Below are 15215 nucleotides of genomic sequence, written 5' to 3' on the forward strand. Positions count from 1 at the left end.
TCTCCTCCATTTTCTTCGCGATCTCGTCGTCCATGCTCCTTCATGGACTCCCGCCTTCCTCCTCCCTCCTCTCTCTTCTTCCCTCTCTCTCCTCTCTCTTTCTTATCCTCATCTCTACCGTCTTAATTCCACTTTCTTCTCCTCGTCCTTCGCTCGGCGCTCTCCTGTCCATCCTCTTTCATTTCTCTTGCACTCGTCATTCCTCTTCTTTTCTTCTTCCTGTCGCCGCTCTTCCTCCCCTCCTTCCACCTCTCCACCTCCTCCGACTTGCCACTGTTCTTTCTCTTTACTCTGCCTTCGCTTTTCCTCCCTTTCTATCTTCATCGTCCTCGTCTGAATCCATCAGAAGGCTCTCCTCCATCTTACCTGCTATCTCTTCGTCCGCTGTCCTGCATAACCTTCCGCCTTCCTCCTTCCTCCTTTCCTTATTCCTTTCTTTCTCCTCTCTTTCTCTTACTCTCCTCTCTACTGACTTGTCCTCGTCCATTTTAATCCTTAATTTGTTCCCTTCCCTTCTTCTCGCCTCTAGCACCCTCCATTTATCCTTCTCGCTTCCCATCCTCACTAGGACCGTCACCCACTCTCCTCTTTGTCCTATCACGCTCACTTCCCTAACCTCTACCTTTATTTTCAGGCCCTCTGCGAGCAGCTTTCTCACTTTTTCCCAGCTCGTTCCCTTTCTGATCCTCCTATTTTTCTCTATTCTTATTATCACATTCTTCTTCCTACTTTCTTCATCATTCCTCTCATCCTCAGCCCACCATTTCTCTTCCTCCTGCGTGCCTCTACTCTCCTCGCTATCCTCTCTCTTCCTTTTCCCTGCGCCTTGTTCCAGTCTATGTACCTTTCTCTTCAAGCTCTCTATCTCCTCTCTCTGCTTCTTTATCTCCTCGTCTCGTCTCCTTGTATCTTCCTTTGACTCTCTCACTAACTCCTTTATCTGTTCCCTTATCAACTTCTCCATCGTCTCCTTCTCTACTTTCCCTCTGAACTCCATTTTCTCCTCTTGCCACTTTCTCTCCTTCTCCCTTGCCTTTATCTGTAACAGAAGATCATATTTACCATCTATCGAACAGTCTCCTTTTCCTCTCTCCTCCCTCCATTCTATCTCATCTCTTCTATCGCTTTCATCCATACCTCCGCTTTCCTCTTGCGCTCCCCCCTCTCTCTCTCTCTGATCTACCGTGCTTACCTCTTTCACGTCTACCTTTACCTTTAGACCTCTCGGAACAATTTTTCGACCCTCACCGCTTGCTTTCTACTGCCATTCGCTTCCTCTCACGTCTCACTTTCTCTACAGTCACCACGTGCTTTCCTTTCCTGTTCACCCTGCTCTATCGATTCCTTCCTTCGATCCCTCGGTCACCTCGCTTGCCCGCTGATACACGTTGCGACGCGCGCGTTGCGCATCCGTCCTACTCCTTTCTATCGCTCACGCCTCTTGTGCCATTTCCTTGTCTCCTTCGCCAAGTCCTGCCAACCTGTCTCTTTACAATTCCTCCCCGTCGATACCTCGATTTTCCACCTTGCCGACTCTCTTATGTCCGCTCCTACATCCTACCATCTTCTCAAATACGCTCCTCCGCGCCTCCACCTCGATCGCCGCATCTGCCTGCTCTTCTCCGCACTCCTCTTCTGTCCCTTCACCTCCTTTTCTTCTCCACCTGAGGCCTGCTCACTTCCTTACATCTGTTCTCCGTCAGCCATAACCTCTTTCTTCGGGCTCCTTTTCTCCGACCGTTTTCTCTTGTCCTGCTCCACCTCTTTTCTCACCTCCATTTCCTCCACCTCCTTTTCACCTTCTTCGCGTCTTCTACTACTCTTCCCCCATCCTTCTTCCTCCTGTCACTCCTTTCCAGACACTCCGCTCTCCTCCTCATCTAATCGACCTGTTCCCAGCCGCGTGCCCAACCAATCTCCTGCAAAGAGAATATATATATTCTCTTATAAAATAAATAAATTTTTATTGTAAAAAAACTTGGCGCTGCTAGACATCAAAATTTAATAAAGCACTAAAATTTTGATTGAATTTAATAAAATACCAAATTTTTGATTGAATAAAAAAGCAATAAACATAATTTAGTAAAGTATGCAGCGGGAGTAAAAAAGCAGCGCCAAGTTTTTTTATAAAAAAATTTATTTATTTTATTTTAATTAAATATTTTTATTTTGTACTGTTATCTCTTTAATTCTTTGTGATTAAAATGATTTTTTATAATATTATAATTTTGTTAAAAAGAATTAAAGCTTGGGTTGGAATGGGAAGACCCTTGAATGGGAATACAAAGATACGTACCACTTGAATTTTATTTTTTAAAAGTAGTTGCACAACAATTATTTTTCAAAGTTGTGTATTCATCATTGTGCAGTAAAATAACCAACATTAAAAACAAAAAATCTAAATCGATATTCTCTTCGTTTTTCATCCCTGAGTAAACTCTTTTTTTTTAATTTTTGATTTTAGTCTCAGCTAGCCGATAAGACTGTCATCGCCAATACCTACTTCGCGCCTAGAAGTATATTAAATACTTTATAACTTTATAAATTATAATATTTTTAAACTTTTTAAACTTTTTGGAAAGTTAAAAGAATATACAATAAAATAATGTAAAATTTATTTTTCTCTAATTAATACCTGACCTTCAATTCAACCTCTAATATCTACTATTTTCGCAGTCGTCCAAACTAACCTCTTAATACAAAATCATTTTTCATCCTTTTTATCAGATCTATCACAATTTTAAGACTAATTGTATGACTACTATAAGTTTTAAACTTGCTACTACTTTATGTACTAATTAAGTAGTATCGTATACTATATATATTACAATTTCTTATTTAGCATTGCCCGTTTATGTGAAGATGCAAGTTAGTTTCCAATAAAAAGAGCTAATAAAATAAAAGAGCATTTTGTATAGGCTACTATAAAATTACAAAGTAACTAACAATAAGTAAAAAGTAGATCGACTACAATGTACATATCGATTGCAATTATTGAAGAGCTTGTGCTTGCTACATACTCTAATTATTTCCCACATTTTCCATCGTGGTATAGGTATTAATTACCACAAAGAATCTAATAATTATCGGTGAATGATTCATGCGTTATTGATTTTACTGTTTCTTCTGGAATTACCATTTCTCTTCTATGACATGTTGTTTAACGTATGGCAGTTACCAAGAAAATTTTGTAATAAGACTTGATGCAGTAACATGGCAATCGTTCATTTGAAGTTTCAACGGATGTTATATGTTCTTCGAGTATTAGGGACCTTCACCAACACATGGCCGTCATATCCAAATGCTGGCAAAAATGAGCTTATTCTTCGTAATCTTTACTATTATATTGCTATCTTCATATTGATTGCAGTATGGATATCAATGATAATTAGTACGTACAAGAATCGAAATGACATCGGCGTATCAATGAAGAACATGTCTCATATAGCGGCTATAACAGAAGCTATACTTAATTCAATTTTATGCAGGATTAAAAGAAAACAACTACAGGTAAATATATTTTTACAAAATATTTTTTAGTAGAATTTAAAAAAAGGGGATTTCAATGACATGTGTTATTATTAAAGTCATAATCCTATAATAATATTATTCTGAATAATTTTTTAAATAATGTTCAAAAAGTGGTTAATCCTCGCATTGTTTACTAAAAAGTTATTAATCTTACATTATTTGTATATTTATCACACACAAATATCTCATCATTAAAATTAGAGGAAGTTCTAAACTACCCTAAGCCTTTTTCAATACAACTTGAAAACTATTAAAGATATCTGAACATTGTTTACACTGAGTTGTAATGCCAAATGTTTATTACAACGTGTTCTTAACTAATTTCATTTATTTATAGTGAGTTTTAGTGTTATAGCAAAATTTTCGAAGATAGATTTTTGTCGGGTAAGGTGAACCATGTCGGACAAGGTGAACCACTTTATTAATCTTGCAAAAAAGTAATTTTTATTCTATTTTAAGTCATATTAATAATGAAATAGTCTATAATAATTATTATATTATATATTTATTATATTATAATATATTACAAACTCTAATTTTTGTGCTTTTTGTAATAATGCCATACAAATATTACACTTAAAAGAAAGAAATAAATACAGTATACAATACTTAAAATACTAAAAAGTGGCGGATTATAAACTATCTCGCCTTGTCCGACGTTACTATTTTTAATTTTTTATCGTATACGATAGAAATGTACACCATATGACACTTGCTAAGTATACCACACTAAAGTTCTATCTCAGTTTTACATGCAACAAAAAGCGATTAAGAATCTGTTAAATAAATTAACTGTAAAATAAAAGTTTATATACTAATTTTACGCTGTATGAGGTACATGCCAAATTTTCAATTTTAATTTGTTATTTAACGACACGTTGTTCCACGCTGCCGCTTTGTATGTTAGATTATGGAGCCGGCAGCTAGTAATTCCAATGCTGTCCCCTAGATTGTAACACTTAATATTCTAGATATCACGGTTCTATTTATAAGAGTATTTTGCTTTACCCGAACTTCCTCTATATCTATATTTATATATTTCATTATTGTGTTTGAATTTTTATTCAAGTTTATAATTCATTGTTTCATTCTCTGCCAGTCTATCAGTATCAGAATGTATAAATACTGCTATAAAACTCTAATTATAAGATAAAATGGTACACTAGCGTATTTATTAGAATAAAAGAGATAATGGCGTCAAGGATACAGTGAACCGGTCGTTATCGTAAGAGTCTGATTTATCCAGAAGCTAGCAAGAAACTGAACTTCAAGACGTGTCGCGTGTGTCTCAATCTCATAGGTCAAATAGTTAGGCGAAAAAATAACAGCTATCAACCAACAAAAATCACAACATTAGATGTGTTGCATCGACGGTTCAATTGTCGGATGGGATTAGAGCTGCGCGGATCGAATATATAGTATCGAGAGTATGCTTATAGGGTGAAACGAGGTCATTGTACGGTTCGGGTTTTCAACTTTCCATGCAAACCGATGTCCACCCGCACCCCTGCTTGCGGGGAAAGGGCGACAGCCCCTTCCTGGCCTACATGTGTACTGTCTATGAGGCATTCCATGCCAACTCAACCGATGATTGTCCTCGACCATTTTTGATTTGGCCGAAATTTTTTTGTGTTTTCATACTAAATGAAAGTAGCTTCCATGATTTTTTTTAGATTTTTATCTCTACTCATACTTAAGTTATGGATTTAAAAAAAAAATGCAGTTTAAAATTTGGAAAATTTCAAATGCCTGTAACTTTAAGAAGAAAAAAGATATTGTAAAAAATAAGGTGGTCTCTCTTTTCGTTTGTCACTGTACTTTTCGAAGAAAATATCGAAAAAATTTTTAATGGGCAATATAACTGTTTTCTTTTAGGATTTAAGTAAAAAATGTTTGTTTTTCTCAATGCGACCATTTTGATTTTTTTCAAAAAAATCTCACAAATTCTAGACTTAATTTCGAAATTTTTAAGACGTATATGAAAATGGGATTCCAATAACTTCGATTCTTTAAGGATTTTTTTTCTTCATTTTTTTTCAAAAATCATTTTTTAAAAATAAGATAGACTCTACCGATGGCTATCAAAAAATTTGATAAATTTATAGACAGCAATCCTGAAATTTCGATCTATAGGTAAAGAGGAAATTCGAATATTTTCTATTTTTTAATTGCAGTTTTACTTATTTTTATTATTGAATTACTTTTTTTTAATGAAATATTATAAATTGGGGAACTTTAACGGGGATAGCATGTAACAATTAAATTATATAGTTAATGACAAAAAACACGTATATTATCTGTGAAAATAGCAATCAGATTTATTTGAAAAAATAAAATAAATTAATTAAAATTAAAATTAAAATTAAACATAAAATAAATGAAAAATATATCTAAGAATTATGCCATATTATATAACTACGTTTATACTATTTATTTATTTTTATTTTTTTTCTGTCTTGTATTTTTTAAAATTATTTTATGTGATTTGACATCATTAGATTGAGAGAATATTTTTACATTCATATTTCTATTGATATCAGGTATAGCGCAATGAATTTTTTGTGTTTCCGGTATAGGTTTAGCACTTGACTTGAAAAATGAAAAATTACTGAAGCACTGGGAATTTTATTTTTCAAATTTTTATCCCGGGGACCTCTATTTTAATTTTGAAAAATGTTTTATGAGTAGAATGTATTACTTTTTTAATACCAGCACGGGAATTCTCTAACTCCTTAACGACATTTTCGGTATCGTTGCGTACACACCAACATCGTGTGTAATCTGTTGAAACGTGGTGCGCGTAATCGCACCTGGCGCCCATTTAGAGTGTGAGATGCGTGATTATTGAGAGTCACGGTTTCGCGAGTAGGATGTATGACGTTCCCACAGGACTCTATCTGAAATATACTATTATCATTTTTATTATTTAATCTGTGTTGATTGCGCTGCGCCTCCTCCCCACTTTCCTTCCGTAACCGACACCCTGAGTTAGCGTTCACGTGATATCTACATGCGTGTGGGCCGGGAATCGAGTTTTGTCGAGAAAGTAATATCGCGGACACCGCGGAGCTACCGTCTGTTTAGTAATTAATTTGCGGCAGCGCCCCTTCGGCTAGCGAGACCGAAGGAAAACGGGTCGCACAGTACACATATGTAAGCGGGGAAGGGGCGATTGCCCCTCCCTCGCAAGCAGGGATGGGTGGGGGTGGACCTCGGTGCGCGTGGAAAGTTGAAAACTCGAACCGTACAATGATAGACCTCGTTTTACCCTGTAAGCAGGGGTGGGGCGGGGTGGGGTGGACCTCGCTTCGCGTGGGTGGTTCTCTGGACAGCATTGTACTTTCCATGAAAAGCGAGATTTATCCCACCTTACTACTACTTATAATTCGAAACGAGGTCTATCATTGAGGTTTTCAACTTTTCACGCGAACCAACGTCCACCTCCCCTTATGAAAAAGTAGTACTGGTTTTAATACTGGAAAAAGTATTGGTGAAAGTACTGGAGACATAAGTACTCAAAGTACTACTAAATTCGACCATACTGACTTCGTCAGTACTCCTTCCCAGCAGTCATCCAATACTCATTCAGTACTCCCTTCTCAGTACTTCCTCTAGTACTCCCTCCAGTGTACTTTCTCCAGTACTCCCTCCAGTACTTTCTCCAGTACTCCCCCCAGTACTCCCCCCAGTACTCCTTCCAGTACTCCCACCAGTACTCCCTCCAGTACTCCCACCAGTACTCCCTCTAGTACTCCCTCTAGTACTTTTTTAGTACTTATCGAATACGTGGGATACTAACGTGTGGTACAGGCGCAGTACTTGCGCAGTACTATCCAAGTAGAACAAAAAGTCAAGATGATATCAAAATAACGTCATATTGATAGTTTAGTGTGTTAATTTAGTATTTTATTAATTTAGTATTTCCAAGATACGTTACGAAAAAGTAGTACTAGCAATCAGTACTCAGTACTGAGTGATCAGTACTCGTAGTATTGACAGTACCCAATCAGCAAAGAAATATTTTAAAAATATTTTTAAAAACATTTGAAAAACATTTTTGAAAACATTTTTAAAAATGTTAAAAATAATGGGTTAACAGACCTATTTTTCATTGAAAAAACATTTATTTTAACATTTAAAAAAACATTTTTTTAATGTTTGAAGACGTTTATTTTAACGTTTAAAAAAAATGTTTTTTTAATGTTTAAAAAATGTTTATTTTAACGTTTAAAAAGATATTTTTTTAGTGTTTAAAAACGTTTATTTTAACCTTTAAGAAAGTGTTTTTTTAATGTTAAAAAAACGTTTATTTTAACGTTTAAAAAGACATTTTTTTAATGTTTGAAAATGTTTATTTTAACGTTTGAGAAAATGTTTTTTTTATGTTACAAAAACATCTATTTTAACGTGTTCTAAAATGTTTTTTTAACGTTTGAAAAACGTTAATTTAAGATTTGAATAAATATTTCTTTCATATTTAAAAAGTTTTTTTTAAATATTTGAAAAACATTTTAAAAATTGTTTTTTTATATATTTATATTATTAGTTGTATAAAAATCTTAGTATTCGCATTAAAAGAACATTTTTAAACGTAAGATGTTTTTCAAACATTTAAACAACCTTTCAAATGTGAAACAATTATTTTTAAAATCTAAAATAAACGTTTTATAAACGTTAAGAAACATTTTTTATTTATAAACTTAAGGATGTATGTGTGCCATCTCAAAAGCATTACCAAAAATCTAAAAATTTTATAGATTGTTCTATTATTACGTCTAAGTATCTGTGTAAAATTTCAGCACAATTCTCTTACTGGTTTAAAAGTTATTGTAATTAAGGATGTATTGGAGGTATTTCAAATATATTCAGAAAGTGCTGTAAATTGTTTCTAAATTAAATTAAAAATACTCTGTAAAATTTTTAAGTTATTTAAGAGTTATTTAAGTTTAAAGTTGATAAAATTAACATTATCCCTTATAGAGAATCGACACTTTGCTGTAAATATAAATAAAATATAAATAAACCATTAAGATATTTCTTAAACTTTTTTTATGTGTAAAACATACATCATTGATATTGTATTTTAAGTTTCAAAATTTTTTGCCACAAAAAATTTTTTTAATTGTTTAAACAATACTAATTATTTAAATAACAAAAAATCATACTCAAACTGTTAACAGTAATCCCTTCTAACATATAAAAAATTTTGAGTTGTTTGCCATACATGCAAAGTCTTCAATCAAGAAAACAAAATTATACTACATATAGCTATAGGTAAAACATCCTTAATTGTGTGCTCATTGATAAACTTTAAAACAACAAAGTACTTTATTAAAATTGAAAAAATAAATGTTAAAATTTTATTTTTCTCATTATTTTATTTGAATATATTTCTATACAAATATCTATATATTATTTACCGGGTGAATCTTAATGGATGCACCAACTTTTTACCATTGGAGATGAGTTACCGACCGCAACTGTAATGAACCGAACGATCCATAGGTGACACCAGCTTGAATCGACCGCTTCGATCGACGAGTCCGAGGTGATGTACAGGCAAGTTAAAAACTGTGAATCAAATAACGTATATCGTATGTACATACTTTTCTAATATATCCAACTGTCTTACGCATTTTTCTTTTTACATATAATTTTATTTAATAACACGATTTCTTATTATTCTTCATCTATGCGCAACGTATTTACCGCATGTACTACGTTTACGCGAGCGTTACTTTTGTAGTAACTTACGATAATTTACTCGCTTACGCAGAGTAAATTATCGTAAGTTACTACAAAATTTCTTTTACGCGAAGGAATTATCGAAAGTTACTACAGAAGTAACGCTCGCGTAAACGTAGTAATGTAGTACGGGATCCGGCCGCGTGATTTATACGTTTATCTGTTATTTTATCGAAATGCGATTTTAATGGAAGATTACATATCAGGTCATACATCGCGGCCGGTGTGCCTAGCAAAATCTTGCCGCAAGTACCCTCAATTAGAGCTGTTTTAATTAAATTTTTTAAGACAACTTCGTTCATTTGTTTGCGAAGTAAATGAAGCGTCATCTGAAAAAGAGTGATCTAAAAAACTTGAAAAAAATAGGTTCCCACCTCTCAGTCTGCCGCAACCTCCTGGCAGCCAGATGCAAAAAGGTTCTTTTTTGTTAATTATCAACGTTCATCGTGTATCGAGACAAATTTTACACAAATTGAAGCTAAATTTTTCCTCTACACGATGGAATATGGTTGCCTGCGTAAAAGCTGCCGCAATTAGTGATTGCCAGCATTTGAATGACTCGTTCTCGCCTGCGCGAGCTCTTTAATCTTACAATGTGTTACAATGGAATAATCACAGCAATTTCCTTGCATTTCTTTAATATTACAATAGTTCCTAAACAAGTTTTCAAAAATTCCTTTTATAAATAAATTCCGCCGCTCATTCGTCTTCCGACTCGTCTGAACTCGCAACATCATACTCCAAATCATCAGAATTATCATTCGCGTTTTTCAGATCTTTCATTCATCGACACGCGCAATTTTTGTAAATTCGATGTGGCAAAATGCTACAGATCCGTGTTGTATTAAATTACGCGCTGAAGATTGCGGTTGGTTATTAGATGGTTTTTTGAAACCAACGTGGTTCGTTGGGTACCCAACGCCGTTGAAAGTCGACGATGTATTGCGCGTGTCGATGAATGAAAGTTCTGAAAACGCGAATGATAATTCTGATGATTTGGAGTATGATGTTGCGAGTTCAGACGAGTCGGAAGACGAATGAGCGGCGGAATTTATTTATAAAAGGAATTTTTGAAAACTTGTTTAGGAACTATTGTAATATTAAAGAAATGCAAGGAAATTGCTGTGATTATTCCATTGTAACACATTGTAAGATTGAAGAGCTCGCGCAGGCGAAAGCGAGTCATTCAAATGCTGGCAACCACTAGTTGCGGCAGCTTTTACGCAGGCAACCATATTCCATCGTGTAGAGGAAAAATTTAGCTTCAATTTGTGTAAAAATTGTCTCGATACACGATGAACGTTGATAATTAACAAAAAAGAACCTTTTTGCATCTGGCTGCCAGGAGGTTGCGGCAGACTGAGAGGTGGGAACCTATTTTTTTCAAGTTTTTTAGATCACTCTCTTTCAGATGACGCTTCATTTACTTCGCAAACAAATGAACGAAGTTGTCTTAAAAAATTTAATTAAAACAGCTCTAATTAAGGGTACTTGCGGCAAGATTTTGCTAGGCACACCGGCCGCGATGTATGACCTGATATGTAATCTTCCATTAAAATCGCATTTCGATAAAATAACAGATAAACGTATAAATCACGCGGCCGGATCCCGTACTATATTACTACGTTTACGCGAGCGTTACTTCTGTAGTAACTTTCGATAATTCCTTCGCGTAAAGGAAATTTTGTAGTAACTTACGATAATTTACTCTGCGTAAACGAGTGAATTATCGTAAGTTACTACAAAAGTAACGCTCGCGTAAACGTAGTACATGCGGTAAATACGTTGCGCATAGATGGAGAATAATAAGAAATCGTGTTATTAAATAAAATTATATGTAAAAAGAAAAATGCGTAAGACAGTTGGATATATTAGAAAAGTATGTACATACGATATACGTTATTTGATTCACAGTTTTTAACTTGCCTGTATCACCTCGGACTCGTCGATCGAAGCGGTCGATTCAAGCTGGTGTCACCTATGGATCGTTCGGTTCATTACAGTTGCGGTCGGTAACTCATCTCTTATGGTAAAAAGTTGGTGCATCCATTAAGATTCACCCGGTATATAGATATTTATATATATATATATATTTTTCTTTTATATGTAATATATATATCTTTATATATTTGTCACGCGTCACCTTTTACTCTCCGAAATCCCATGTAGATAAACCCGAAAATGTTAACCTTACGTAAATGAACAAGAGCTGGACAGTATATCCCATGTAAAATATCTTTATGGGAGATTTTTTTCCTCATCGTTCTTTTGGTTCTCATTGTTCTCATCACTATTCTCGCAGTTTTCAGAGTTATCATTGTTCTCATCTGAATGAGCCTCGTTATTGTTGCCGGTGTGTCTGTTAATGTTAAATATATCTCTATAATTATCGTTATTCTCGAAATCAAAGTGTTCAGAGTACTCAAAATGATCAGAATTATTAGAAAATTCAGAATGGTGAGAAAGTTCAGAATGATAAAAAAGTTAAGGATAATGAGAAAGTTCAGATTCTTTTTGATTATGAAGAAAATCTGGTATTACGGAACTTTGGCTTTTAACGGAAGCATGTGCTTGCTGAATATGCGATTGATCGAATTCAATTAAAGAATCTGTTGAATTGAGTTCTTCTACAACTTCAACATTCACTTTCTGCCTTTTAACTTTCTTGGAAAGCTTATGAAACGGTGTTTTTTGGCATGTTCTAAAATAAACTGTAAATAAATTTAAATGTTAGGTTTACATAAAATACATAGATTTCAAAATATATACTATCTTTACTCTTTAAAAACATTTATTTTTTCAGATTTTCTACTGCACAATCACTATAACAAATGTGTTAATGGAAAAAAATATAACTAAATTACAAAAACTAACAGTACAAAATAAACTATAGGAAGGAAGGCTGGCTGATTTTCGAGTTATAAAAAGATCATCAACTTAAATTTAAAAACAAAATCTCGTTTAATTAAACAAATTTTAAATACAATTAACGTTTTACGTTTCGACTTTATATACTTAGTCTTCTTCAGAAACCTGATACATAAGAGATAATACATAAAAAATAATTAAAAAATAAAAGGAAATAAAATTGCTACAGATAAAAAGAATAGAGAACAAAGCCGCATACTTTGGACTGACTTGCCAGAAATGTAGCTAAGATCTACACTATGACATAGTATAGACCTTAGCCACAATTAATGTATATACGAGTTGTCAAAAATAGAATGAAATAAGTCAAGTAATAAAATTGTTACTATTATCTATACTGTTGTTATTATTATCTCAAACGATATTATTTATTATTTGACAGTGTAAAATTGTAATGCATATATTAAAATTACATTAGGGCTAGAATATAAACCAGAGCCACAAGAATGAGAGCAATTCCAAGATCTCAAGACGAGAATTAACCAGATCTTACAGGACGGAATTAAGGAGTTTGGATTACTGATTGAAATCAAAGTAAGAAAAGAAAAGAAAAGAAAAGAGAGGGGGGCCTCTGCATTTGTCTACAAGATCAATTCTAGGGCTAGAATATAAACCAGAGCCACAAGAATGAGAGCAAATCCAAGATCTCAAGACGAGAATTAACCTTGCAGAGCCTCTTGTACTACTACGATCAATGTCGATCTTCCAATATGGCGTCCCAAATGAGAATATCGGAAGGGCCCTGCTCGCTGGACCGGACTCCTCGCCTTAATCCTCCCTCTCGGACGCGAGCTGCCGCAGCTCTCCTTTTCCTGGCGGTGAGCTCTCCTTGGGAAGTCGAATCTCGCTCGGTTGGTCTCCAGAATACGTGCCGCTTAGCTCAATCAGTTACGAAAGAAGGAAAACGTACTCGTCTCGTCCGAAGAAACGCAGCAAGAGCGGCCATGACACTGAACGAGAGCGAGGAAGGAGGTGGGGGCGCTTTGAAAGTGGCGACTCACGCGTCGCGCCATCTGAATGAAACCACAGATTAATAGACAGATAGCCAATGGCCCCTCAAAAGTCGAGACCAGCATTTCCGTGCTTTGATTACCGACACACTTTGCCCCTTACCGACAGACTTTGCCCCTAGGATTGAGTCCGGACTAAATCACATTACAGACTTTGCCCCTGGTGCGAGTCCGGACTAAATATACCCGATTTTACCTACAGACTTTGCCCCTGGTGCGAATCCGGACTAAATATACAGTGATGCCAGATTTCAGCAGTGATGTCAGATGCTCGACGCTCGGTCAGCCGCGAGCCGGCGTCGCCGGCGAGAATCGTGCTGGGCTTTTTTTTTAATATCTCGGCGCTCGCGCTCGCGCGCGCGCGCACACCTAGGTCTTGTCGTACTTATTAATTAATTACTTATGATATTTATTGTATATATATATACATATATGAAGCTGAGACCGAGGATTAATAAACAATACTATTGTTATTATATAATAACAAAGAAAACTTATTTTGTAATTTGAAAATAATTTCTTATTTTTTTATGAGCAAATCGTTAACTTTTCTAAAGTTGTTAGAAAATATGCGAATAATGTTAATGATTGTCAAATAATTTTCCTAGTTTATATGTATTACATAACAACTCATTTGCCTAAAAAAATAAAAATGCAAAAAAAGTTAGAAAAAAACCAGGACTCGAACTTGAGACCTTCAGCATTCTAGCCGATCGTCTTACTCGCTCGTCCACGTTTACTATTAGAAAATTGCTTCTACCGGCTTGATAGATTACGCACATGGAAACTTTAAGCAATTTTATTTCATTAATTATTTGACTATTGGCACAAGTTACTATGTCTTGCAAAATACATATAGTAAAATTAAAGGACAAACTTTTGCAATAACAGTTCTGTGTATTTCACTTTTACGAATAGATTACGTACATATTGTTGCTCAACGGAAACCGCGAGAAGGTGGTGCTCTTCCGTCATGAGATAATGTAAAAAATTAGTTTTTTTAACATTGCAATAATTTTAATATGTATAAATTAAAAAATATATAAGTAGATAAAGCTCGTATGTCTTAGATAAAACAAGGACAAGAGCCAATAACCGAACAACAGGATTCTAAATAATATAGTTTAATATTCCGTCAAAATAACTGGGACGTTTCGTGCTTTACAAAGACTTTTTCAATCAATCAAATAAATCCCTCTAATTAACTGTAATACATCATAATAATCCCGTTACATAAAAAATCCGTCGAGAGATGAAATAAATTAAAAGGAAGTTTAACATCATAAGATTAACATTAATTAATAATTATAGCATTTTTATTATGGAATTTATCCTCTCTATTGATTTAAATCATAGCGGTCGTTTTTTTTACTTTCTTAATATTAATAATTATAGTATACAAATTACATGGAGTTATTAAGAAGCCACATCAAGTTTAAAGCCCAAAAAACCTTCCCCCGAATATTACTGTAAAGAATTTATTGCGAAAAAACCCTGACTGAGATAATATTTTTTCGCAATAAATTCTTTACAGTAATATTCGGGGAAAGGGGGGATGTTAGATACGATTTGTATCAGCATCAAAAATTAAATCGATTTGCGATTTATTTAAGTGAATTTACTGTTCTAACGAAAAACTGTGTTTCAAGACCGACAATTCGTTGGCGCGCAGTTTAGTTGGAAATAGTATTAGAAATTCACACGGAAATTATTTGCTACTTAGATCCTAGCTCGGACTTGATGGCGTTCTTATATTATAAATAATTTAATGTCAAATATACAGTCTTAATAACTAATTTTTGAAGGAAATTTATAGTTTTCAAAGGAAGAAAATTCTCGAAATTATCGATGATTATACGTGTTATAAAGTGAAGAAAAAGTTTCTTGAAATTTGTATAAAACACGTCCAGCATGCAGATGAACATTGGTTTGACCAGAACAACGAGTGTTATCCACATAGAATCCAAATGTTAGACTTTATGTTAATAAGAGTTAAAATAT

General features: G+C 34.3%; 2 protein-coding genes across 2 annotated transcripts in view; one reads left to right on the forward strand and one right to left on the reverse strand.

Moving 5' to 3' along the window:
• Positions 1-1142, reverse strand: LOC139781514 (uncharacterized). Its single transcript, XM_071720360.1, has one exon. The coding sequence runs from the start codon at positions 1133-1135 to the stop codon at positions 287-289; it is 849 nt and encodes a 282-aa protein (XP_071576461.1). The 5' UTR covers positions 1136-1142; the 3' UTR covers positions 1-286.
• Positions 1143-3179: 2037 nt separating this feature from the next.
• LOC139781508 (uncharacterized) overlaps positions 3180-15215 on the forward strand; it is a 94998-nt gene continuing 82962 nt past the window's right edge. Inside the window, exon 1 of the mRNA XM_071720357.1 lies at positions 3180-3510. Coding sequence (XP_071576458.1) covers positions 3214-3510 — 297 coding nt within the window. The 5' untranslated portion in view covers positions 3180-3213. The remainder of the gene's footprint in view (positions 3511-15215) is intronic.

Source organism: Temnothorax nylanderi, unplaced genomic scaffold, assembly GCF_030848795.1.
Source record: "Temnothorax nylanderi isolate EJ_2023f unplaced genomic scaffold, tnyl_v1.0 TNYL_tig0342_pilon, whole genome shotgun sequence".
Taxonomy (NCBI): Eukaryota; Metazoa; Arthropoda; class Insecta; order Hymenoptera; family Formicidae; genus Temnothorax; species Temnothorax nylanderi.

Coding starts and splice junctions, on each gene's coding strand:
- LOC139781514 (XM_071720360.1), bottom strand. CDS start 1,135: ATGGATGAAAGCGATAGAAGAGATGAGATAGAATGGAGGGAGGAGAGA.